The sequence below is a fragment of the Actinia tenebrosa genome, unplaced genomic scaffold (assembly GCF_029948245.1).
Source record: "Actinia tenebrosa isolate PJP-AT-01 unplaced genomic scaffold, QUT_ActTen_1.0 PGA_scaffold7__59_contigs__length_16204524, whole genome shotgun sequence".
NCBI classification, from domain to species: domain Eukaryota; kingdom Metazoa; phylum Cnidaria; class Anthozoa; order Actiniaria; family Actiniidae; genus Actinia; species Actinia tenebrosa.
The window spans coordinates 11,378,115-11,402,136 of NW_028292584.1; the positions used below are offsets into that span (position 1 = coordinate 11,378,115).

The 24,022-nt window shown below is 35.4% G+C and overlaps 2 protein-coding genes across 2 annotated transcripts; one reads left to right on the forward strand and one right to left on the reverse strand.

Annotated features, from left to right (window-relative positions):
- Positions 1–985: 985 nt before the first annotated feature.
- LOC116288888 (limbic system-associated membrane protein-like) lies at positions 986–9,480 on the forward strand. Its single transcript, XM_089039620.1, has 7 exons — positions 986–1,027; positions 1,295–1,377; positions 1,908–2,228; positions 3,313–3,564; positions 7,223–7,501; positions 8,177–8,242; positions 8,740–9,480. Exons 2-7 carry the CDS (start codon positions 1,305–1,307, stop codon positions 8,844–8,846), a joined length of 1,098 nt encoding a protein of 365 aa, XP_088895746.1. The 5' UTR covers positions 986–1,027; positions 1,295–1,304; the 3' UTR covers positions 8,847–9,480.
- A 7,739-nt stretch (positions 9,481–17,219) lies between these two features.
- On the reverse strand, positions 17,220–23,140 carry LOC148905603 (uncharacterized). Its single transcript, XM_089040230.1, has 5 exons — positions 22,777–23,140; positions 20,887–21,138; positions 18,674–18,727; positions 17,678–17,818; positions 17,220–17,348 (listed from the first exon to the last, which is right to left on the reverse strand). Exons 1-5 carry the CDS (start codon positions 23,138–23,140, stop codon positions 17,299–17,301), a joined length of 861 nt encoding a protein of 286 aa, XP_088896356.1. The 3' UTR covers positions 17,220–17,298.
- Between the last annotated feature and the right edge of the window lie 882 nt (positions 23,141–24,022).

The following is a 24,022-nucleotide window of genomic DNA, read 5'->3' on the forward strand; positions in this document are numbered from 1 at the left end:
TTGCAATAGGTGTACACTTTGCGAGTGTTTGTATATCCAAATGATTATATTGCTGGAGTTTATAGATGATTCAATATGTCTTACTCCTTCTGCAGTTAGTTGACTATGACTACTTTTACTGTATATACGAGAAAATGCATTACTTTTGGAAGTGTTTTGAAAATGCCGTTAATCTTATCAAATTAGATGTCCGATTTTACATGCATACCAAGGAGTTGTGTCAGCGGTTTTATTTAAAAATACTGAAATTGTCCTATCACGTATTATTAGCCATTCCGAGGTCGAGAGAAAAGCTGGGTCGAAGTCGAGGGAAAAACTGCAATGAATTTTAGGACTGTTTTAGGGAATATATTTCAAATATGGCCTCTATTCCGATCTTCCCCTAAAACAGCCCCAAAATGCATTGCAACCCAACTCAACCTAGTTTTTTCTCGACCTCACAACGAATAACAGTATTTTTTATTTTCTTTCATTTTATTTATTTATTTTTAGATCAAATGACAGCTCAACTGTAATAGGTGTAGCTTATAAGAAAAAAAGCCGTATTGTACGAATTAAGAGACAATGAATCACAATTAAAATAAACAGATGGGTTTTCATGTCACCATACCTATTACGTCAACAACAACAAAAAAATCAAAAACAAACAAAACAAAAAACAAAATAATAATAAAAGTACAAATAAAAGCACGTGGGAGCTGTTTCGAATTGTGGTTTATATTATGACTGGTGTTTGGGTGCCATAAATAAAGAAAAACGTCTGTATCAATTGATAATATATAATAAATCTTTTTCGAATTCGAGTGTTCATACCATTACTGTAATTTAGCTAGTCAAACTCCATGTTGGATCCAAGTTTTCCGAAAGGGTATCTTTTTACTGTATCACTCTACAAAAAATCTTGAATTGTCAAGGATTTCCATGCAGTCATGATTTTCGCTTTTTTATTCAAATAAGTTTGCGGTGAAGTTGCTGTTTCGAAAAAGGAACAAAGCAAACGATACGACAAAGGCTCCTGATCAAAAAGGTTAATATGTTTTATGTTGTATTTGATTTATTAGGTATTTTATTCTATGTATTAGTATTGTTTACTTGATAAATATATTTTTATTTAAGATTATTATTGCATTTTTTAAATAGTACCCTACATGTTTTTTTATTAGTATTTATCAATTTATACTTTTTTTTAGTATTATCCTTTTCTTCGTTATCTCATGAGTTTATTTACTGGATAAATTTCTTCCCCACCTCCTAAAGACATACATACATCGAATCTTGCCTTTTTGTATCAAAGATTAAAGAGGATGAATTATTATCCGCTGACCTTCCGCCTCATTTTTACTGTTGTCTGCCTTCAATCGTATATGAACTTGTCAGGTATGTTGAAGTTAGAAACAAAAGTAATTCATCCTTAAATTAGCTCTCGATAGACATTTGGTTCTGGATTTCCTAATAGACCACACTATGTTTTAAATTTGGAAACCAAATGGCATCAAGCACTTCAAACAGTCTTTTCAACAGGCTTCCCCTGACATAGAATCGATGTAATTTCAGAATCTATTACAAAACAATCTTAATTGGCATAGAGCAAATGTCTTAATGTAAAGATGTCTGCATCTTTGCAGGACGATACTTGAAGTTATCAGCAGGAAAAAAAAAAAAAAAACTGCGGTATTTCTGCACCCTGCTCTTCACCATTGGTGTTGATGCAAGAAAAAAAAACATATAGTTTTTCTCGATTGCTTGTGTTCCTAAATTTATATAGCTGTGATGCAAGAAAAAGATTCATATAGTTTTATCTGGATTTGGATATGATGTGACAGTTGACATTTTGCAATGCAATTGAAATCATTCAAAATCAAGTCCTTTATTTATCTTAAATTGAATACAAATATTGTGTCCAACAGACGGGTTCAAGTGGATTTCACTACCTTCGCAGAGGACGAAAGGACATGTTGGCTCTACTGTTCACATCAAGTGGTATTACGAATGTAATGACTTTGGTTCCTCTAGAATCTATTACAACAATAGACATCTATTCTCTCGAAACGCAAATGAACAAAATTATTATGCATTGAAAAATGTAGTTCCTCATTTCTCTGTTATTGGTGGATCAAAAGTGACAATTATCATCCCTGATGTTGATAAAGATAAAAGTGGATCATATTGCTGTGAGGTTGAATGTGGTGGTGATAAAGATGAGACATGCACATTTCTTCTCATATATGGTGAGTATTTGATGATACATGAAAAAAAGAAAAAACGATGAAAAAAAAAAAGAAAAGAGAAAAAGAAAGAAAGAAAGAAAAAGAAAAAGAAAAAAAGAAAAAGGCAGCCAGGCAATAAATAATGGTAATGGACGGAGTGGAGTGCACTTTTGTCTGAAATGCAAAGAGTGATTACAAAATTGCAAGACCGGCGTAGCGTGAGTGCAAATTCAGTGTTAATAGGCACAAGCTTGATTTCAAATCGAAATTTCGCAATATGAAGTTCAATTGCCGTCATATCCAATTTGAAATCTCTTGTAATAATACTAAATTTATATATAATTAAATTGGAATGCAACATTTAGTCAAAAATAATTGTATCTTATTTGAAAAATTCCCTGATTTTTTTACATCTTTTAATTTTTTTTTTTTTCTGATGCTTTTTCTTGGCTTCTTTTTTCTGCGATAAAACATGTTTTATTTATGCAATTGTATTGTCTCTTCAAAACAGTGCCATTTCATGCTCAAACTGGCAGGAATCATGATTACATCGCACTGCTAAGATCGGGCCAATCAGATTGCAGGAATCACCAGTAATTTCCAACATGGATACAATTAATAGACCAATAAACATATCACGCGATACATACGCGATACATTCAAATCAGGTTAAAAATCATTTTTATGCAAGAATAACAGCAGACTTAGAAATCATTAGCTCTTATTGCAATGAGTCCGCGTCTTAGCGATATTCTAAATGAGCGTGCATCGAAGTGAGGCTATCCGCTCTACCTTGGTAAATTCCAATTATAGAAACTATGCACATAAATTCCAGTATAAAACCATCCGTTTTTTCAACTGTATTTCATCTGAGTACTGCTAGGGTAAACGACACTTCTTCATTAACCCATTTGAGTTGTAGCCTTGCACTCTACCACTATAAATACCTCGAAGTATGTAATGAGACAAGTGTGAAAATATAAACCATTAAACCTTTGAATAAATAGAAGATATAGATATATAAAGCTAAAGGCTATTTGGTCAGTAGATGATCAAGAACGTAAGTAATCGTTTAACCTCTTCCTCTCTCTATTTTTGTCTGTAGCTTTACCTCGTATCAAGTATCTTACCCCAAACCTTTATGGCAAACAAGGAGATTCAATAACATTAAGATGTAATGCCTCTGGACATCCAGCACCTCGTGTTACATGGATACACAAGGACACCAACAGAACAATTGCTAATTCCAGTGTGACGTCATTCAACATCACTGGTAAAGCATCAGGAGGAAAGTATTGCTGTCACTTGTCAAACGGTTTTGGGAATGAGACAAATTGCACGTCCTTTGAAATGACAGGTATGTGGCTTTCATAGTAGGATATCAAATGCTTATCACAATAATAATTGTACAGGGCGTGATTTAACTTTTAAGTGCCAATCGTATAGCAGGCACGATAAATTATAGTTATTAGTATAGGTAATAAGACTATATGCTGTCCAATTTGGAAATAATTGAATGAAAAAAATTCCGAGGACTGACAAAATTGGAAGAGGCCGAATTCCCTGCGTCAATTTTTTCGTTATTTTATATTTCAAAATTGCTAATTTATTATTTTTTGAATATTTTACACACAGATCTAAATATTTTCTTTCCTTTTCCCAAAATATGTGAGTATTTTGGAAATATAATAAGCAATTAGTATAGGAAATCGCACGATCTCGAGTACAATTTGGAAATTAATAGACACGAGTAGTGTTTTGAAAGTTCTTGTAATTGCACGAGCCTTTAGGCGAGTACAATTAAAGAACTTTCAAAACGTTACGAGTGTCTATTAATTCCAAACTGTACGAGAAGATCGTGCAATTTTTTGTTTATAGTTCACTCAACAAAATTTCAGCAAAAAATGCGAAGCGACGCCGTTCATCTTTGTCTATTTGGCGGCCGATTTCTAGTCCATCGTGCAACTGAAATGCATAAAAAGGATTAGTTCTTACGGCTTTAAAATTTTATTTATGCTTTTTAAGTACAAAATGATAGAAAATAATTGTTTTGACATTGTTTTGGCCGTGTTGCCATAGCGACTTAATTCGGTACTCCTACGGAGTACAATTAACGCTATAATTGTACTCCTCTCGACCAATCAGAGTCGAGTAATTTTGTTGAGTTTACTATAATTTTACAAAGAAAACTATTAAAAATAAAACGTCACGTGAACTATCACGATCGAGGCTGTGTCATGTGCCGAATGCTTTTGACTGGAAGAGATAAAACCGCTTCGTCTTAATAATTGATGCTACAATCAGGTGAACCCATGATCTAATAATTATTATTAAATGTCTCATTATTTGTATAGGAAATCGCACGATCTTCTCGTACAATTTGGAAATTAATAGACACGAGTAATGTTTTGGAAGTTCTTGTAATTGCACGAGCCTTTAGGCTCGTGCAATTAAAGAACTTTCAAAACATTACTCGTATCTATTAATTCCAAATTGTACGAGAAGATCGTGCGATTTTTTGTTTATAGTTCACTCAACAAAATTTCAGTAAAAAATGCGAAGCGACGCCGTTCATCTTTGTCTATTCAGTCCATCGCGCAACTGAAATGCATAAAAAGGATTAGTTCTTACGGCTTTAAAATTTTATTTATGTTTTTTAAGTACAGAATGATAGAAAATAATTGTTTTGACATTGTTTTGGCCGTGTTGCCATAACGACTTAATTTGGTACTCCTACGGAGTACAATTAACGCTATAATTGTACTCCTCTCGACCAATCAGAGTCGAGTAATTTTGTTGAGTGTACTATAAGATGGATAATTTACTTTCATATTATTTGAGATAAAACCAGACTGTATTCAAAAGTTTATTCTTGGGTTACGACCACATGACTCATAGAGATATAAATAACGACGAAACAGCCGCAATGTTGGTAGTTCGAACAAGAGAAGATGATGAATGCTTTGTATTCTGCGTCAACCAACATGGCGGTTATGACGTATAACATGCGGCTCAATAATTCATATGATAATTGAATCATCTGCAGAATCTGTGTTCTCCATCGAGGATGTTCCCTTGGAAGAAGTGCAGAGCTACAAGTATATTGGTGTAGTCATCAATAAGAATTTATCATGGCATAAACACATTGGCTATGTCAAATCTAAGATAAACAAAAAGCTAGGGTTGCTTAAGCGCGTTAAGAATTATTTTCCAATCCACAGTAGGCTATTATTTTATAATTCTTAGTATTTTGCCATTGTTTGACTATGCTGATATAGTCTGGGGGGATCGGGGCAATGAGTCCTTAATGTCAGATTTACAAGTTTTACAGAACAAAGCTGTGCGTATTATCCTGGACCTTTCTTATAGGTCTTCTGCAAGTGCTGCCTTACAGAGTCTTTCCTGGGTTAATCTTAAGATTAGAAGAAAGATGCATCATCTAATTTTCATTTATAAATGTAGGAACAACCTCTTTTCACATAGGTTTGATCTAAGGTATCAGCAACATATTCATAGGTATAATACCAGTGTTAAGTCTAATATTCGTAAGACAGCAGTTAAGCGTAATTGGGGACACTGGACATCAATTAATTTCGCTAGTGATTCGCTAGTAATGACTGGAATGATCTGAAGCACGGGAAGCTAGGGATATTACAACTTTTATGAAGTTTATAAAGGGGGAGGGGATTTGATTATTGTAAGATAGTTTTCATATTAAGAGTTTTTGAATCATTTTGACCTTTAAGAGTGTTTTCCTGCTGCTAGCATGGTTGATTTGAGGGAGGGTATTTTTATAAATTTTTATATTTATATCTAGATTTTCTTAGTCCTTTAGATTTATTTATTATTACAGTAATGATGAAAAGGTAAATTATACACCGTGAAAAGATGAAAAAAGTAAGTTTTTTCATCTATTTTTTTCATCTTTTCACGGTGTATAATTTACCTTTTCATCATTACTGTTTCATTAGAAACACCGACGCAGCTCACACTAGTTTTTAGCTAGTTATATCTTTTTATTTATTATTAAATTAGTTTTATTTATTTGGCAGGACCCTATTGTAAAACACATTATGTGAAGTAGGCTTCCTGAATAATAATTTATTATTATTATTATTATTATTATTATTATTATTAAAAAGCACTAGATAAGTCATTTATCCAAACTATCGAATTTTGGTTAGATGAGTGTTCTTAGGTAATCAGAGATAAGGTTAATAAAGTGAACAATAAATTAAGCTGTATATAATCTATATTTAAATCGATTGAGGTTAATTTATAGTGTGTCAAAATTTAAAGAGCTGACTTGAAGAACTCATTATTTTCTATATTTTCTGCGAACGACAACGAAGATTTGTCTTAGGGTCATAAAAGGTCGTTAGAACTAGCGAAAATTTGATAAGCATGATATTCCGGATCTTCCACTACTAGAGGACGTATCAAACACGGAAAACATTTGTTGATTTGTTTTATAAAATAACAAACGCGCGAAAAGATGGAAGAAACCCAAAGCCTAAGTAAATTTTCCCTGCGTGCCGTCTTTTTCAAACTGATCAATGAGCGCGCGCGATAAATTATAATCTGACAGTTGCAAACTCGCGCGCGCTAAAATGATGATAGCGTGTTTTCATACTCTCATTAAACATGGTTTTTGACCAATCATAGCGCGCGTAATATTCCAATTATTTTATAAAGAAATTTTAAGTTTAGCCACAGGCTAACCACTCTAATAAATGAAGGAAATACCAAATGGCGTCTTGTCTTTTTCTTTTTATGCGCGCGCGTTATCGATATTTTTTCATCTCCCCTAAACTAAACTAAACTATCCCAAATTCGCTTGACTGGTCACGAAACACTGGTTTCAAGTCGAGGTTGAACTTGATGAATAAAAGAATCAAGTTCAATCTCCACTTCAAACCATTGTTTCGTGATCAGTCAAGCGAATTCGTGATAGGTCTATTGGTATATCTTAATTTGACCAGCATGACATTAACAACATTCTTTCAATATTGCAGATAAACCAGTAATTGATAACCGTTTGTCATCTGGGAATAACGTATCTTCTATTTTGGGTGACACAACTCATTTACGCTGTGCTGCAAGAGGTGTCCCTCTGCCGAATATCACGTGGTATACAGCTGATGGTAAAATATTTTCAACTGGGACAGCGTCGTATCCAGGTGGAAGCGAGCTAGTACTGACAAAGACGCGTAAACAAGATTATGGGATGTATAGATGTCGCGCTGAGAATACTATTGGAGTTGCATGGCATAATATTACAGTCATGCAAATATGTAAATATTATGAATCATTCTTGAACTTGAACTTTTTAAATAATTAGTGCCATTTTTACCAAAGATTTATAAAATTATAAGTACAAAGTTCCTTATTTTATGGCATATGTTAATTCTAACAGCCCTGGGCTGATCTACTTTTATATTGGAAAAATATTAAATTACTTGACAATAAGAAATTATGTTGATGATTATGTTGTTATCATCTTCACCATCATCACCATCATCATCTTCAGCAAGATCATCAACAGCACTATCGTCACCAATCATCAGCATCTTTAGCATCACCATTACCATCATCATCACTATCACTATAATCACCAATACTATCGCAAACATCACCATCATCATCATCAACAACAATTATCATCACCATCATCAACAATTATCATCACCATCATCATCGCCACCATCTACATAACCACAACCATCACCATTATCATTATCCCCAATCATCATCGCAATTATCATCACCTTTACTATCATTGTCACGATCGTCATAACGTCCATCATCACCATCCCCATCATCATCATCAATCATCATCAGGATTATCATCACCACCATCATCGCATATCACCACCGACAATTAATTGTTCAAATTATTGATTGATTGTTCAATTATTTGAGCATTGCAATAGTAGTTTCATAATTCAAATCTTCTTTGTTAATAACAGGTCAATGCAGAGGAAATTATCAGAAATACAAGAGATCCTTGGGCAGCAGCAGTAGCATCATTAAGGGTATTTAGTAGACTTTCATATATTATTTACAGGCACGTAGCTAGGGGGGGTGCAGCGCGAGCTAAAGGTCCGCTTTTTAAGCAAGTGAGATTTTGGCTGGTATGATATTTTCACGTAAAACTCAATTTTACTTTAATAATTTTTCTATAGCTATGCGTCCTATGGGACTTTTAAAAAATAAAGTATATGGTTGGTCCACTTTTTGTAAATTAGCACCCCCCAACAAAAATCCTAGCTACGGGCCTGATTTAAAGTTAATTTGGTTTTCTAAAGAGAACGGGGAAAAAACAAAGCAAATAGGTGGCAGAGAAAGAAAAAAATCCTTGAAAAAAAAAAACAAACGAAAAAAAAAAAAAAAAAAAAGAAAATCATCTCAAAAAAGAAAACAAACAAACGCTCTAAGTTATCAGTCAGGCACGATTGCTCGCCTGCATCCATGTATTGATAACCTACTGATAATTACTCCCCATAATACTTTTTTTTTTCCTTTTTTGTAGAATCGGTTAATTTTATTATCTGGCTGAGCGTAACACTTGTTTCAGGAATTGTAAACATTATTTTCATTATCTTTATTAAATCTAGAAAACCAAAAATGCAAAGGTAGGTTAAAGCCGAACTGAGGTGTCGGAGTTGTTTACAATTTGAGGGGTGAGGGTGTAGAAGGAGGGGGGGTGTGTTGGATCCAGTAATGCATTCTCTTTCTCTCTGGTGAACAGTGTACAGTAAAACAGCCCATACATCTTTCATAGGTCATTCCCTTCGATTAGCAATTTGCTATGTTTAGGTTGTCCCGACTACAGAATTGTTAACATGATTTAAATTCATTATTTCCGTGTAACAGAAATCCCAAATCCCTAGAACCAAAAGATCAAAAATAGACACATTGAGAAAGTTTAAGAAAAATAATTATTTATATTTAATCATTCAATTCGTTAACCATTCCGAGCTCCATATGAAACAATGGATCTGCTGTTTGCTCATACCTCTTCACATGACAGTACAAGGTCAAATATATCATACGGCAAATCGTTGGTGGTTAAAGAAAATTTGGGTTTGAAGCGGCAGGCATTAGTAAGAATTAAGCATTATCAAGAACATAGTTGTGCCCAATTACAATGATCCCCACTACTAGCTTTTGAACGCAGAAAATCCCGAAACAGCTTTTATATATTTTTTTTACAAACACTGCACCAGGCAAGAAAAAATAACTTCATCTTTATTAGTTAAACTAACTTTGCATATGGAATTACAAACGAATTAGAAGAATCCAGGACTCATATGGCTAACCTTAAATAAAACGATTAAAAATTTTAAAAACACACACAAAAAAATGTTATAACTAAAGATTGTGGGTGTGTGTGTGTGTGTGTGTGTGTGTGTTTGTGTGTGTGTGTTTGTGTGTGTGTGTGTATGTGTGTGTTTGTGTTTGTGTGTGTGTGTGTGTGTGTGTGTGTGTTTGTGTGTGTGTGTGTATGTGTGTGTGCTTATAAACAAAATCAGTACTACAAGTTTGTGGTTTCTATTGTATTAAAAGGTTATGGTATTAGTTATGCCCTTTAAAAAACATTTTAAGGTTACTGGAGACCTTCACGGGTATGTTTCGTTTAAGAATCTCTATACGCAACACTTTGAATAAAACCCCATAAAACTATATATCTTTTTATGAAACAGCTGTTATGAATGTCGCGTTCTGATTGGTTTGGGACGCGTGCTTTATGAGAGCACATTGCACGCGCGCGCACTTTCAGTTGCGTCATTCCTGTCTACTTTTGTAATTTGTATTTTATAAAAGAAATAAAAAAACTTGCTTGTCGTGCTGTGTGCAATCATAAAGCACTTGGGGATTGACAGAACACTCGAGAAGTGTCCAGAAGCACTCCGCTACGCGTCGTGCTTCTCCTAACACTTCTCTCGTGTTCTGCCAACCCCCACGTGCTTTATGACAGCACACAGCACGCGCGCGCATTTTCTATTTCTTCAATTGAATTTTAAAGTTGGAACGTCAAAAAATTTTAATGCCGGTTAATGTTTTACCGCATAAAAGACAAAATACTCAAAATATCAAAAATCGCGCACCCCTTTTTGTAGGTTATCTTTTGCTTTTTAACATAGTGAGGTTCTTTTGGCTATACGCGCTAACGCTAATTCCATTCATTCACCGATACGGAACGTACCCGATTTGTGTTTAAAGCTCGGCATTGTTTCAAATTAGAAAATCACTTTGAAATAATAATATTTTCGATTTTTTTTTCATATGATTTTTAAAACGATATATAGTATTAGGGGGTTTTGTTGAACGTTTTGCGTAGAAAGAGTTTGTTTAAGACAAACATACCCCTGAAGGTCTCCAGTAACTTAAAAAATATTTTTTTTTAGCGTTTGCGATGCTAAAAGAAATGATTTGGTTAAACTTATCCAAAAGTACTGCTTTAGCGTAGATGGATGGTTGTAGGAAGTGACAAGCCTGGATGACTGCTTAGCAGCACTACCAGTATTCTGCCAATCACCCAGAAGCACGACGAGCAGGGCAATCAGACCTTTAGATCCGACGAGAAGAAAAACGACAACGAGTACAACTATGAGGTTTTAAACTTTTAAAGAGAGGCACTATCTTTTTGTAGTCTTGATCTTGTACGTAGATTGAAACTTTAAATTGAAAAAAAAAAAAAAAAAAATCGGGAATCGACTGCGATTTAGTGTTAAGCACGTGCACGGATCCAGTTTTGAATAACTCGTACTCGTACTCGATCTAGTACTCTTCGTCGTATCTAAAGTTGCTTCTCCGGCAGTCAAACGGGAAGTAGCCGAGTTTCTCTTCAAACTGAATTGTTGTCCTCCCGCCTCTCCACCTTTTGTGTCTTCTTCTCATGATCAGCAAAACACCTGTAGCTGCAGCAATTACTATCAAGATTACAACAATTATGGGAAAGTTCGATAATTTTAATTTTAGAATCCATCTTAGTCTACTTGCGTTGGTCTATGACATCGCTCATTTGCATACTATATCACGGAACGCCTGTCACATTAGATTCAAGGTAAGACATTGTTTGAGATGCCACAACATTTTCTAATACCGTAGACAATAAAGGAATATTAGAAACACGTCGATAATATTTGAAGACTTTGGGATTGGGATTGTTTTTTTTTTAAGAAGTGGTCTAACAAGAGAAAACTTAAGATCAGACGGAAAGGTTAGTGATACTACTGAGAAAAGGACAAAGGTTATCCAGTAACTGCTTAAGTACATGAGTAGGTAAAGGGTCGAGTGAGCAGGATTTACAAGGAAGTGCGAGAATAGGATCATGAATAGAGAAGTTCCCAAAAAGCAGCAAAATGCCGAGCGACGTGGAGGCTTGGGACTAGTCGGCCGTCACGTCATTTACGGGACTCGTGTGTTGAAAGCACTTGAAAAGCATAAGAAAACTAATAGGCCCTTTGCAGCTTAGCAATCACGTGCTGATTAATTCACTGAGAGCAACTGAATGAACATTTTGATTCACATGGGTGAAAAGTTACTGGACTGCAAACAAACGTTCTACAACCTGTTTCGAGAGATCGTAATAAAACTGCATTTCGAAACACACTGGATACACATGTTTTCATTCAGTTTTTTACAAGTGGCTAAAAAGAATCAACAATTTAATATAAAAACAAAAATTTTGCAGTCCAGTACAGACACGTGACCGTTAACTGCGAAGGGCCTATTGCATCGCTAGAATACTGTAGTCGTATAAACCTTTTATTCCACGTCAATTCTGTCTGATTACAGTAGTGAATACTCTGAAAGTAGCAACTATTCTGATTTTATTGAAGAAAGTAGATATTTGATAGAAACCGACTACGAAACAAACCCAAGATGGCGATTGCATCCAGGCTTTAGACCTGTTTAGAACTATGGTCTTTGCGACTGCCTGCTGGAAAATAAAGAGGGACAGAAAATAAGAAACGGTAAGCAAAAATTCGTCGCCGAGTTTTATCGACATTACCCGATAAATCTGTCTTGTTATGTTTTCGGTACCCATGAAAATACATTCTAACTTTGGCCTTTTTGTACTTGATCGAGGCGGCTTTGGGAAATGTAAATTGCAGGTTACAATCCGGTGATCAGAATATATGTCAGGAAGGACTTTGATGTTAGAACAATGTTCTCATCAGCTCTTGTAATTATTAAATCAAGGGTGTGACCACAGCGATGGGTAGGACTTTCGACACGTTGACATAAATCGGAACTTTAGCGAATCATTGTTTAAGGTGTTGTCGACATGAATATTAAAGTCTCCGCAAACAATCAAAGGTCTGGAGTCTGAAGTGAACGTTTCGACGAGCCTGGAAAAATCAACAAAGAATTGTGTAGGTGTAATTTGGTTTTTTTCTTGATGGCGGTGGTCTTTAGACTGACACAAGACGAAGACTACAGATCTGAAGGATAATATCATGTCCATGCACTCGAATGAACTAAATTTGACTTCGGTATTCAAATTGAAAACAAAACACTTTTTCATGAATATAGCAATTTCACCACCTTTTCTGTCCTCTCTTGGGACATGTCGTACTGTATACTCTTTGAGTTGATTAAGAATCTCAGCCAGTGAGGCGTTTTGTTTACAATTCACAGAGAGCCAAGTTTCCGTAACAATCAAGATATCCAAATTGTTAGATTGAATAATATCTATGGTAATGGCTGACTTTTTAAAGATTGATTGAGCGTTCGTATTGCCATACGAACATTCTGTTGAATCGAAGACAGTTGCGGCTTTATTGGACGTAATATACTTAGATTCGCCTTGGAATGTTCTTTGTGCAAATTTGTGTAATTACAGTCGAGTCTATTCTTGGTTTGTAATCAATCGCAAGAGAGCACAATAACAAAAGGGATGTCCGCCATGTTGGAAGATATAACAAAAGAATTCATTGAAAAATCTTTTGTCAAATTCTTCCAACATGGCTGCTATGACGTCTATTGCAAATGAAGAATTGATAATAGATGGAATCGGTTTTACTGAGATCGTTTCCAGATAGAAGCAGGCCGGCAAGGGAAACCATGTTTGTGCCATGTTGTAATGGGACGATTTGAAGAAAACCTCTTTTTGTAGAACAGGTCACACGGTTAAAATTTAGCGAAAAACCTTTCCAGTACAAGGATGGAGCACTAATTGAACTACGACCAGCGTTTGAGTTAACATTGAACAAAATTGACAACACTAAAATCAATTTGTGCAGAGCCGAAAAAGAGGCCGCCATCTTGGCGCGCATTTACATACATGCATTTCATACCGTTACTATCATTGTAGAAAATAGGTGTGGTGTTCCTATGCAATGTGATTATGGTGGTACAATTTCCATTATCACCAATTTTCGTCAATGTAGTGTACATGAGAGGTGCTCTTGATTGACATCGAATTGAAATATTGGCACCAACAATCACCCACTGAAAAGAGAAAGGGAAAGAGAGAAAAAATGTCAAAATGTTTAATCGTGAGTCTTGCATGGGCTAGAAAACATTGTAATCATTAAAAATCAATATATATTCATAAAATCATAAAAATAACTTGACATTTGACACAACATGCGTGATGAAAAAGCTTGGACCCATCGCGATAGCATGTTATTTTTCGTAAAGATTTAGCAATGCTCAAAGCTGTGGCTGGTTTGTTTTTCGCACCCCTCCCCCCACCCCATCTTATTTTTTATCGTACGGCATACATAAATGGCCACCTTCCAGAAGTCCATACTTCTGCCACGCATGTCTCCTGCTTTCATTCATTCAAACTTTGCATATTTTCTAAGCCTTAACACCAAAGGCAAATATCATTTTGTTTATTTGCTACCTGGACATTTTTCGTTTTTCACTTATTTTAAATAACTTTCGGTTGTTAACCTTTTTAGTCTTGTTTACCTTATAACGATTTATATTTAGTGTCTGACATGAATTGATTACTGACATGCAATAATGCAGAAGGATGAAAGACTCGCCTTTAAAGTATTCTTAATCAATAAGGCTCTCTGTTTTTGTGACGAGCGGTTAATAGGTCCTCTAACCGACTGTTCGCGTTAAACGATAGCATTGCAAGAAGCGTTCCACCAAAACGGATGGGCACAGCACTGATCTTTTATGCAAAGCAATGTCCTCATAAATTGTACGTCATGATTTGCATGCTTGTACATACATTATATCAGTTGTCTGAACCGGTTTTCGTTCACTCAAATATGTCGATTTTAAGACATGGAAATTATTACATAGCGATATTTCAATGTAGCTACATTTTTATAAATTTCAAGCTAAACCTACACAAACAACTAATACTCATGCATGCTCTACATATATACCTTACCTATACTTTGCTTCAAAAACAACACCTTTTTCTCGCAACTATGAATTATAAATTTAATTAATTATTGTGTTCTAAAAGACTAAGAATATTTAGAGGCATTGAAAAATTAAAAATAATAAAAATAGGAATTTTGGTTCTCGATTTACTGACAATTATTCCTTCCTAATCTTATATTTTTACATTTGAGAAGTGATTTCCTTAATAACTATGTCATATCATTGCCCTGCAAATGGTTGATCTGCTGTAGCACAGTTGATAAGTTGTTGACATTTTCCCCTTCGATCAAATGAACAGCAATAACAAACCATGGGCTGGAGAGATACATCCTAATATATTTGCTCTAACAGTTATGGCCGGTTTCGATACTCGAATGGTAACTAAATATTCGATCCAATAGCTTCAACTATTTTAGAAATGTTTTGAATTCTAAGCACATACTTCCCTACCCAGAAAGATCTGTGGCAGTCATATACTTTATTTCCTTTTTCTTCTTACATATTCATAGCTTAGAATCGCATTCGTATTTAAGCTCTTCCCGAAACTATCGCTATACCGTCATTTCTTTGCTTGCTAAAAGACTAAAAAATGTATAGGCGATTGATATATAGAAAAAATATACTTACCTTGTCTTACTCCACTTGTAGTTTTACCTTCATCTGTGAGTCACAAGCAACACACCGTAGTACCATTCATTAAAATTATGCTAGACGTTTCTTGAAAATGCACAGGTCAACCGATGTAAAGTGTTTTCATCAAGAGAAAATGAACTAAGAGAAGGAATCCCCGTGCCCCATCATGTGCACACTTTGATGCTATTTTTAGAATCATTGATGCTATTTTTAACTCGTTACCATGCCCGCGCAATAATAATGCTTCATTTAATGCCTCATTTTTGGGCACGAAAAGCGACAAAAACACAGGGTTTTGCTACTTGCAATACTAGAAGCCGCCTACCCTCAAAAAAATCAACCAATCAGGTTCTTCGCTCAAAATATCTCCAAGCTAAAAATAGCATCAAACTGTGCACATGATGGTTACAAGGCTATATACGTAGGATTCCTTCTCTTAGTTCGTATTCTCTTGGTTTTCATATATTACTGCAAATTTGGACGACCACGTGGACATTTTAATATACACCCTAACATAAAGAAATGGAAAGGGGGGACGGGGTGGGGGTCAGCAATTTGAAATCTTAGTCGTGGGGGGACCTCTAATAAAAGACCATTTTTGATAGACAGTAGTCATACTACTATATGATAAAAAAAATAGCAATAAATGGAGAGGCAATATTGAGAATCATTAAAGTTTATTGTTAGTAAACTATAAAAGGCGATATATTTTTGCTATAAGCTTTTTCGGCCTCAATTTGCCGAACTGTATGCAATAATATATGTTGTGTATAATTTTTCCCCTTCTTTTTCAGAAGATTACTAATTTATTCATATATATATCTAATATTATTATTATTATATATCTAATTATTATTTTAGAACATACTATTAAAAAGCTATAAAAGACATTGCAATAAGATCAATAATCTAGTTACAATAAAATTGTCATTAGATGACATTTTGCTTTGGTAACTTAAAATATGCCGTATTTCGATCAGCCAGTCACCAATACCTACAAAGCTAATGCCGACCAGATGAGATTGCAGGAATCTTCAAACGTTAAACATAAGGCATGAATTTTCTTTCTTAATAATATAGAGGATGTTACATGGGCGCGCGGAGATACGATCTTTGAATTACTTATTTCTATTCATGCTGAATAAATATAATATAAACTTCATAAACTTTTTTCGGCTCTTCTCGGTAAATTAATCATAATAAAATACTGAACAATCCAGTTCTTTCAATTAACGCAGACCAACGAACCCAGCAGTCCAAAATTTCGAAGGCAGAAAAACTTTAATGCAATAAATATGTTGCAAATGCCCCTTCAAAGCACTGGAAAAATGAGTAAATGAGTCTGTAGTAAAGAAACAATGACAAGAATAATAATATCGAACTCGAAAATGGTGTATTTAAAGTAATCCGGACATATTCATTTTAATTTTATTATTTTCCTAAAAAATATGCAAACCAACCTTTTTTTTTTTTTTTTGTTTTTATTGACTATAGCATACACGGGTTCACGTTAGATTTCACTTTCTTTGAACTGGATGTCTCATCACGTGTTGGCTGTTGTACTGTTTTAGAAGTGATAACCGGTTTGTACCCAGTCTCTTCCACGGTGGCATAATCAGCAATGCTTGCAGATGTGTGAGCTACGCTTCTCACTCGTATTGCATCAACTGGTTCTCCATACGGACTCTCCTCCACCGACTGATTTTGTTTTCTAACAAAGTCGTAGTGTTTTATGTAGTGAGTCAATGTAAAAGTAGTAACCAACCTAACTAACTATTCGTCAATCAAATCAAGCAAAGCCTGAATGGACCTTTCTTAAAAGTATCGTGGATGATGTGAGGCTAACATGTAAATACAAAAGAAATCACACTTTTTCTCGATGAAATCTAAGTGAAGCCTTAGTAATCGATTAATCAAACAAGGGAGAAGAATCCTACTACACAACGTCATATACTTATAAAAAGTAGAACTTGTCAAAACTTAAGAAAACGGGTGTATAGACTGTGTACCTGGAAGCAAAAGGGAAAATTACAGTTATGGTATGAAAATAGATTATTTTCACTTACACATGTGTTACATTCCCTTTAGTTACCCCTTATAAACGAGCAGTCGTGTTAAAACGAACCACAGGATTAAAAAGTGCACCTAGATTCAGGTAAAAAAAAAAAAAAAAAAAAAAAGAAGCCAATTAACTTATAATGTTGACTGTTGCTGGATCTAAATCAAATATTCCTTAATATAGCAATTTTTACAACCATGGTCCCACATTTTGACCCTTTGAGCATGCGCTTCTAAAAGAGCAGTAGCTCTTGAAGCATGTAACCAACCCTATTTTAATACTATTGTTTTGGGTCACTCAATGCAAGCTAATTCGCAAAAGGTCACAGCACCTGTGTCTAAGGCTTACGCGGGAACTAACGTTATTATTTGGCTTCAACTCTTGTAACGTTTACTATATTTATCTTCTCACTTACCCTTGTCGATGTCACGTATTGACTGCTTCCATTTTCTTAAGTAGAGAATAAAAGCCAGTATTAACCCAACCGTAACCAGAGAGCAAGCGACCACTATGATTATGAGTAGCCAATTAGGACCAGATTGAAGAATGGATTCGTCTGAAATATCAAAGAAGCACAATCATATGTATTCATGTACTTATAAGTCATATACTTGATACTAAAATAATATAATTAATTTATAATTAAAGAAAGCCAAGTTAAGATATTTTGTTCTGCGTTGTCGATACCCCGAGAAGCTGGCACTATCTTGTTTATGATCCCTCAATATGTGTAGCTAGTGTCTCATCTTTCTGTGATCCCCCCCACCCCCTTCTCACATTGATACAAGACAATAATATTATATAGCTTATAGTTATAGTTATATGTTTATATAGCTTTAGTTGTCAACACCGAACCAAACCACGCTTGTCTAACCCTTCTTGAATATATTGCCTTTCTTCCGGGACATTTGATACAAGCGCTTGTTTCTTGGTTACGATTCTTGGGTAGGATCACGTGTTGATCTTGTTGCATTCTAGCTACTCGCTTGCAATAGATCCTTTGCATGTGACATCAAAGGATCTTAATTTGGAGGACAAAACAAAATAACTTTAATCTCCTGGGAATTGGGAATCTGTTGCTTTGTGTGCTGCAAGAGACCCATTTTATAAGTATCCCTTTGTTTTCAAAAATCTTTTCCACTCCACCACGTGTAACAAAAGGCAACTACTCTGACCAGCTAAATAATAATATAATAATAAATCTTTCTGTATAGATACAATAAATAAGTTCAAGAAAGCTATTAGATTTCATACTGAAATGGTCGACTATGCTGATGCTTGTGCTAAGATTTTCTTTTGTGAAATGAGCAACATTATACAATCCATCCATCCTTCTATCCATCAGTCGCTCAATACTCATGTAATCCATAATAACAGATTTAAAAAAATGATGCTCATATAGTAAACATACCATTATTTTTGTTTCCTTTCTCTTTGCAAAATGAAACGGATTTGCGTTGAAAAGCTAAAAATAGAAATAATCAATATGACAACAACAAAAATAAAAATAAAAATAAATAAAAATAAACGCAATCCATAACTCCCTGACAGCTCTTGAAACGCTAACCAACCATTAGATAAATAAATACGAAATCAAGCAATCTAGAAAATTGTTGAAATCAATAAACCAACAGGTAAACAATTATAGCGACCACATATCTCTGAATCAGTTTGCCATGGGATAAAATTCCATAATCATACTAGTAAATTAGCAGACTCGTCGTTTTAAAATACTTTCGATTCCCTATGTTCCAGTGTTAATTTTTAGAACCTTTACTACAGTAATTCTTTAGCTGAGACACAAATCCAAAAGGGCATTTTTTTGTCCTGACGCAGGCAAGCAGGCAAGCAGGCAAGCAGGCAAGCAGGCAAGCAGGCAAGCAGGCAAGCAGGCAAGCAGGCAAGCAGGCAAGCAGGCAAGCAGGCAAGCAGGCAAGCAGGCAAGGCAAGCAGGCAAGGCAAGCAGGCAAGCAGGCAAGCAGGCAAGCAGGCAAGCAGGCAAGCAGGCAAGGCAAGCAGCAAGCAGGCAAGCAGGCAAGCAGGCAAGCAGGCAAGCAGGCAAGCAGGCAAGCAGGCAAGCAGGCAAGCAGGCAAGCAGGCAAGCAGGCAAGCAGGCAAGCAGGCAAGCAGGCAAGCAGGCAAGCAGGCAAGCAGGCAAGCAGGCAAGCAGGCAAGCAGGCAAGCAGGCAAGCAGGCAAGCAGGCAAGCAGGCAAGCAGGCAAGCAGGCAAGCAGGCAAGCAGGCAAGCAGGCAAGCAGGCAAGCAGGCAAGCAGGCAAGCAGAAAACGTTCTGGTAAAAACATACCTTCTACTGTTATTGAAGGACTTTTGACGTCTGCAACAACATTCGATGCCACACAGTAGTACTGTGATGTACTATTCTTACAGTCTTCATTTTGTACAAGTAACGTTCCATTTCCCGCTTCAACGGTTGTATTTTTTAATTTGTCATACCAAGTAATATTTGGTCTTGGGGCCCCTGTGGCTTTGCATTGCAGTGAAATGCTATCGTTCCTCATTGTAATTCGATTGTCTGGATGATCTACTATAGTTGGTGGTTCTGTGAATAGCGTATTTATAGATATTATTAGTCATAAGTCTATATATTTAGGTATAAGTTACATTGAAATACTGCAATTTTTCTACTTTTCAATTCATTAGAGTGAAATCTATTGCATGAATAACTAATAAATAATAAAAAATTAATGATCCTAAATAAAAATAAAGTTACAGCATGAAAAGTAATGGTTATTAATTAATAACATTACTAACCATTTTGAACTTTTTTATTTAGGATTTAACTTACGATAGATCGGTATTTTGAGGTATAATTCTTCTCCTTGTCCATATTTGTTCTTTGCAATACAGCCGATAGTAAGATACGTCCCATTATTTGGTGTAGTAATTGTGACATTACCATCAAAGGAATTTACCATTGTTGTATTTCCTTGTGCAATGGAGTAATAGGCTGGCAGAGATGCATCTACATTACAGAATACTTCAAATGTTTTATTTGCTGTTGCAAATTTCATATCCGATGTCAGCTTTGTATTTATTGGTTGATATTCTGCATAGTAATTATGACAAGATAGCACAAGTCACAAGATATCGAAAACAAGTTCTCAGGTCTCGACGCTAAGACCATTCGAGTGTTCAACCATCTGCCATGCTAAGCAAGTAAGCCTTATATAAAAATGTTGATCTAAATAGCAGAAGGTACATACAGGTCTCTTCTGTTTACACTACCTTCCTCCCTGTTTACTAAACTGATGCCTTTGTCTACCTGCTCATTAGACAGCCGCATGTGATTGGCTGAAAGCAATCAGCCAATCATCGATAGCGTGCAAGGCTGCATAAAAAGGATACCTGCAGCGTTTTCTTCTGCAAATAATAAATTTATCGTGTATAATTCACTTAAGGTTAAAAAAGACATTTCAAAAGCGGTTTGTTTTCATTCGTTGGCCAGTTAGTTAACTTCATTTCCATTTTTTATTTATTATTATTATTGTTTTTTTTAATTTTTATTTTTTGTTAATTGTCCAAAATATAGAAGATGATACCCAATAAATCCCTCTCTTCCTCCCTTTACAATGACACGATGTATTTCGCTATAAAGTCGCATACCTGTTACTTTGACAGACGTACAATTAGTCTTCTCCCCAAAACCGTTTGACACGTGACAGCAGTACTTTCCTCCTGATTCTTTACCAGTGATGTTGAACGACGTCACACTGGAATTAGCTATTGTTCTGTTCGTATCCTTGCGTATCCATGTAACACGAGGTGCTGGATATCCAGAAGCAATACATCTTAATGTTATGGAATCTCCTTGTTTGCCAAAATGTTGCGAGGTCAGATAGCTAATACGAGGTAAATCTGGAAATACACATAAATGCAATACAATGAGGTAAACATTCATCATTCTCCATACACCTGATCACTACTGGTCAGGCACAAAGCACTCATTCGAGGCTTCACTGTAGTTTCGAAGAATTATTGAAATTAGAAATTTGAACCTTGCACCCTCAGTTGAATGATTTTTCTATGCATCAAAAATGGTCCATAATAGTTTAGTCTATCTTACTTTGTTATAATAGAATCGGTCATAGTATTACTATGTCTGAGGAAAAACTCAAGCTAGTCCTTTATTACGTGGGGATCGACGACACAAGAGATTGTCATAAATATAAAAAAGCATGGTTGTTTTGTTGTGTGCAGTTAGGGTTGGTGTGACAATTGAGAAATCTTAAGAAACACTTTGCAATGCGTAGTGGTTTTTTAAGTAAAATAGCGTCACTAAACACTCATTTTTTAGGTCATTATATATAGCACGCTGGAATTGACAACACATGAAAGGAAAAACAGTTATTAGAAGCTAAAAAAACGCATTGCAAAGGTCTTACCGAGATTTCCCACTGAAGTGTTACACCAACCCAAACTATACCAGACGAAGCAAAATGCAACTTAGACAAATAGCCGCTTTATTTACAGAACATAATTTTGCAACCTACTGACTCTATATATCTGGCATTTTGACTTCCTTCAATCAAACTTACAACGGCCGAGCTCATCCCAAACTGAACGAGCGATAACAAAATTATACAATCAGAGACAACCACTTTCCACGCCTTTAAAAGGAGCCTGAGTTATTTTGATTCCAATCGTTACAATCAAAACATTAAAGTGTTCAAGAAAATTTATTATTTATTATTATAAATTTATTGTTACATCCACCGAGAGACGACAACGACACCGCAAACAACACAAAGGACAAGAAAACATGCAACTACCGACAAAAGAACAATTGCCCCCTTAATGGAAACTGCCTCCAATCATCAGTTGTATACCAAGCCACCGTCACAAGAAAGGAAAACAACACTACCGCAACATACATAGGACTCACAGAAAACGACTTCAAAACAAGATACAGAAACCACACCGCCTCATTCCGCCACGAACAACATAAAAACTCGACTGAACTCAGCAAATACATCTGGACTCTCAAGAACAGTAATATCAGCTTCTCCACTTTATGGCACGTCCTATCTTCAAGCTCCGCCTACAACAGCTACAGCAAAAGATGTAACCTTTGTCTTAAAGAAAAGTTTCTAATAATCTATCGACCGGAACTCTCATCATTAAATAAGCGAAACGAACTTGTATCTTCATGCCGGAACTATATATATATAGTTTAAACTAAATCAAGACTTTTGGAATTGATTCATTGTTTAATGCAACAAATCTGTTTCGTATGGTAGCAATGACCACACTCATCAGGCAAGTTACAATGAATGACCGTTGGTGTAATCCGCTGGCATTTAAAGTGAAAACGGTTGTAAAGTGACAGTTCGGTTTTATATTACATAGGGATGTAGAATTTCTTGAGTATATATCTATTTCTGTGAGGACATGGGGTTGCTAATTCATTGCGCTTATTCAAGGTACCTAGATTCTTTTTACAAATGATTATAAATTTCTCGTTAAGACATAAATTTCATTTTTTGTTGTGATTACTATATGGCTGACTTTTCTTGATTATTTTCCATTTGATATCATGTGTTTCGTTATTGTCTTTTAGGTTCCATATGTGCTTTGATAGTTCTGTTTCGTTTCTTTTTTTGTCGTGTCGGAAAGAGGCTGTGTGGTTTCTGTAACGTTCTTTAAAGTTAGTTGCTAGTCCAACGTATGATTGAGTCGATGTATTCGTTGTGACTGTTGCTTGGTAAATTACATTTGGTTGTAGGCAGTTTTCTTGTAGTGGGCATTCAGCTTTCTTTCTGCAGTTGCATTGTTTTTCAGGTTTTTGTGGTGGGGCTGTTTTACTTTCTGAGAGTACCTTTTTGTTATGAGAGGCGATGATGTTCTTTATGTTAGGCATGCACGAGTAGCTTAGTTTGAGGGTGTTTTTGTTGAAGATCTTGTGTAGAGGGTGGTCTTTGTGGAAACATTTATTAATGGCGTTCAGGAACTTTCTTCCAAGGTTGGTTTTAACGTTAGCGTTCCATGGAGGGTTATACCAAATAATGTTCCTCTTGCGACTTTTGTTCGTCTGAGCCGGCACTTTACTTGGTGGGTTGAATTTTAGTTTGTGGTTATATCCGCTTTCATTAAGTGCTATCTATCTACCCTCTACACAAGATCTTCAACAAAAACACCCTCAAACTAAGCTAATCGTGCATGCCTAACATAAATAACATCATCGCCTTCTATATCAAAAAGGTACTCTCAGAAAGTAAAACAGCCCCACCACAAAAACCTGAAAAACAATGCAACTGCAGAAAGAAAGCTGAATGCCCACTACAAGAAAAATGCCTACAACCAAATGTAATTTACCAAGCAACAGTCACAACGAATTACATCGACTCAATCATACGTTGGACTAGCAACTAACTTTAAAGAACGTTACAGAAACCACACAGCCTCCTTCCGACACGACAAAAAAAGAAACGAAACAGAACTATCAAAGCGTATATGGAACCTAAAAGACAATAACGAAACACATGATATCAAATGGAAAATAATCAAGAAAAGTCAGCCATATAATAATCACAACAAAAAATGAAATTTATGTCTTAACGAGAAATTTATAATCATTTGTAAAAAGAATCTAGGTACCTTGAATAAGCGCAATGAATTAGCAACCCCATGTCCTCACAGAAATAGATATATACTCAAGAAATTCTACATCCCTATGTAATATAAAACCGAACTGTCACTTTACAACCGTTTTCACTTTAAATGCCAGCGGATTACACCAACG

Excerpts from the sequence above, each read along its gene's own strand:
- LOC116288888 (XM_089039620.1), top strand. The coding sequence starts at position 1,305 with ATGAATTATTATCCGCTGACCTTCCGCCTCATTTTTACTGTTGTCTGC. Across the intron at positions 7,502-8,176 it reads TATTACAGTCATGCAAATAT|GTCAATGCAGAGGAAATTAT; the intron begins GTAAATATTATG and ends TGTTAATAACAG. Across the intron at positions 8,243-8,739 it reads CAGCAGTAGCATCATTAAGG|AATCGGTTAATTTTATTATC; the intron begins GTATTTAGTAGA and ends CCTTTTTTGTAG.
- LOC148905603 (XM_089040230.1), bottom strand. The coding sequence starts at position 23,140 with ATGCCTAACATAAAGAACATCATCGCCTCTCATAACAAAAAGGTACTC. Across the intron at positions 21,139-22,776 it reads CAAGAAAAGTCAGCCATATA|ATTTACCTCGTATTAGCTAT; the intron begins GTAATCACAACA and ends GTGTATTTCCAG. Across the intron at positions 18,728-20,886 it reads TACGTCTGTCAAAGTAACAG|CTTTTCAACGCAAATCCGTT; the intron begins GTATGCGACTTT and ends TTCTATTTTTAG.